The 2,931-nt window shown below is 42.7% G+C and overlaps 1 protein-coding gene across 1 annotated transcript in view; it reads left to right on the top strand.

The window, feature by feature from the left end:
• Positions 1–1,518, top strand: part of LOC119579945 (endochitinase A-like) — a 4,472-nt gene extending 2,954 nt beyond the window's left edge. Inside the window, exons 4-5 of the mRNA XM_037927791.1 lie at positions 783–924; positions 965–1,518. Coding sequence (XP_037783719.1) covers positions 783–924; positions 965–1,518 — 696 coding nt within the window. The remainder of the gene's footprint in view (positions 1–782; positions 925–964) is intronic.
• The last annotated feature ends 1,413 nt before the right edge of the window (positions 1,519–2,931 follow it).

Here is a 2,931-nt window from a genome sequence, read left to right on the forward strand (position 1 = left end):
CATAAATATACATACACACAACATAAATGCATAGACAAGCACACACTCACACGCACTCACGCACGCACGCGCACACGCGCGCACACACACACACACACACACACACACACACACACACACACACACACACACACACACACACACACACACACACACACACACACACACACACACACACACACACACATCCCGTTGCTCAGAATGGCACATACCTCTACAGATGTGTCCTCAGCATGGGGATGAAACCGACTTGAAAACAGCAAACATTTAATGTGCCGTGTAAAATTGAAATGAAAAGCTGAAGCGAGATGGTCCTGGTTCAACGAATTAGTTTGAAATCAGGCAGTAATTTTAGGAAATTTAGAATAAAGAGATTGCTCTTTATTCCTAATTTCCCAAAAGTTTGTAATGAAAGTATTTACTCTGCTGTGTAACAGAGAGGGTTGGCGTCAGGAAAGGCATCCGGCCATAAAAGATATCTTGCCAGAACCTGATCATGGTGACCCCATATAAGAATGGGATAAAGCTAAGAAGAAAAATAAAAAACTGTTGTGAAGCTCTAACAAAACACCGCCCTGGTACCATACGAATGTAACCTAAAACTTTGTGTTCTGGTATCTACTTTTTTTTTTTTTTTTTTTTTATAATCTGACATAATGCCGAGTTATATAATCTTAATTATTGAAGTGTTATTCAAGGTGATTTAGGCTGCATGCTTGTTGTAGGTAACTGTGTCTGCTCCACATATCTTGCATTGCTATTACAAATCAATGTGGACTTAGGCTAGTTCTGCTCAAATGGTAGCTGGTTTGAATAGTCCAGAAACTGCTGGAGTGCCAGCTTTTGTTAGTCCTCACGGCAGTCCGGACCCTGACTCTAGTGCTCCTGCAGTCAGTCTGTACCCTAGTCTAGACCTTGACCCCAGTAATCCTGTGGTCAGTCCTGTAGTCATTCCACCCTGCAGTCAATCCGGACCCTAACTCTACTAGTCCTCAGTTCAGTCTAGACCCAGACCCAAGTACTCCTGTAGTCAGTCCTGTAGTCATTCCAGACCCTGACTCTACTAGTCCTCGGCTCAATCCTGATCCTGAATATACTAGTCCTCTGGTCAGTTCGGAATCGGACTCCAGTAGTCTTGTTGTCAGTCCAGACCCTGACTCTGGTAGTCCTGTTGTCAGTCCAGACCCTGACTCTGGTAGACCTGTTGTTAATCCAGACCCTGACTCTGGTAGTCCTGTTGTCAGTCTGGACACTGGCTCCAGTAGTCCTTTGGGAAGTCAGGACCCTGACTCTGGTAGTCCTGTTGTCAGTCTGGACACTGGCTCCAGTAGTCCTTTGGGAAGTCAGGACCCTGACTCTGGTAGTCCTGGTCTCTGTCTGGACCTTGACTCTGGTAATCCTGATACTGACTCTAGAGATCCTTGTGTTACAGAGGAAGTGGCATTGATTCCAAAAGCGGACTTATACATGGTTAAACTCCATCACATACCTTTTTACTGCCATAGATATATCCACTAATGTTGCACTGAGTTATATGAATCGAAACAACTTGGAACTGGATTGGAAGTTTACATTCCAAAAAGCAATGAGTCACTGTATATCAAGGCTACTGAACTGGAGTCTCTTATCCATGGTGTCCATCTCCTTAACGAGATGGTCAATAAATACCATCAGATAACATAGTCTGTAAATGGTATTGATAAAGGTGATTACAAGTATGTAGTCGGTAAAGGTGGAGGAGCATTTCAGGCAATAGAGTAGCTTACTGGCGCATAACTGTATGTGCCCAAAGACGATACAGGACCAGTCAGAGTGACGCATCCGGATCCAACTGTTCGGCAACAAGCACTGAGACTCATTCAATACTAATTGGAAACAGTGTTTTAGTATTGCAGTGATGAACAGTTACCTGTTATGAGAATTGATTTCCAGATATCTAAAGAATTATTATTCATCTTGAAGTCACATGGAGTAAAGATGCTTTTGCAAATTTACATGATTACTGGTGCAAAAGTCTTTATCCATCCTAATTGTTTCAGGCCACTCTTGCAGATTTGTGGACTGCCTTGTGCTATCAGATAGGCAATAATTCTTCTGAATTAGGAAAAATCAGAGCTGCAGAAGAAGACTAAGACCATTGGCTTTTTTGACAGATGTCCAAAAAAGGATCATCTCTCTGCTATTGGGATGTAGACCGGGGTGAAGTTTTTCGTCGGTGTATCGGCTGAAAGGAGGCAATATTATTTAACATTGCTAGGCAAGGATGAAGAGGCTTACTATAGAGCATTGGAACTTATTATGGAATAATATAGTTTGTGTAATATAGTTCTGCTAAATGAAGAAAGCGATGCAAAAAGTAATGCAAGAAACAATGAGGCAGATGAAAACTCTTCATGCTGAGCTACACACTGACTCTGTTGGTAGTTGTTACATCAGTATCTGCAATGTAGTCGCACTGTGGTGAGGAACACTTAATTGCATGGTATGAAAATGGATGGTGATATTCCTGGCAGAGACATTAAGTTACACCTTGTGGTTCAAAAATATTACCCTATGAGCTTCCTGTGCCAGGGTTACGGTGGAACAGCTGGTAGTGGCCAGTTTTTTCTGCAGGAGACATTTATCAGTGCAACTGATAGTTCACGGCAGACCCAGAATATGTCTGGTGGAAGTTTAGTTACATTGAACAAACTGCAGAGACAGCATTCCTAGTTAGATGGAATGTGAGCAAAGATATAAAATTTAACAAAGTAGTTTTAAATGAATATATATATTCATCAATAATGGTATGCTCATGTTTGAGCAGCCTTGAACCTCTCCACCATCCCCCCCTAACGGTAGCCACCTTGCCGCGGTGGGGGGGCTTGAGGTTCCAATGATCTGGTGAGCCGGATCAGAGGACTACCCATACTGGAGGGGTCAACAGTGAGG

The sequence above is a fragment of the Penaeus monodon genome, chromosome 13 (assembly GCF_015228065.2).
Source record: "Penaeus monodon isolate SGIC_2016 chromosome 13, NSTDA_Pmon_1, whole genome shotgun sequence".
In the NCBI taxonomy this organism is placed as follows: Eukaryota; Metazoa; Arthropoda; class Malacostraca; order Decapoda; family Penaeidae; genus Penaeus; species Penaeus monodon.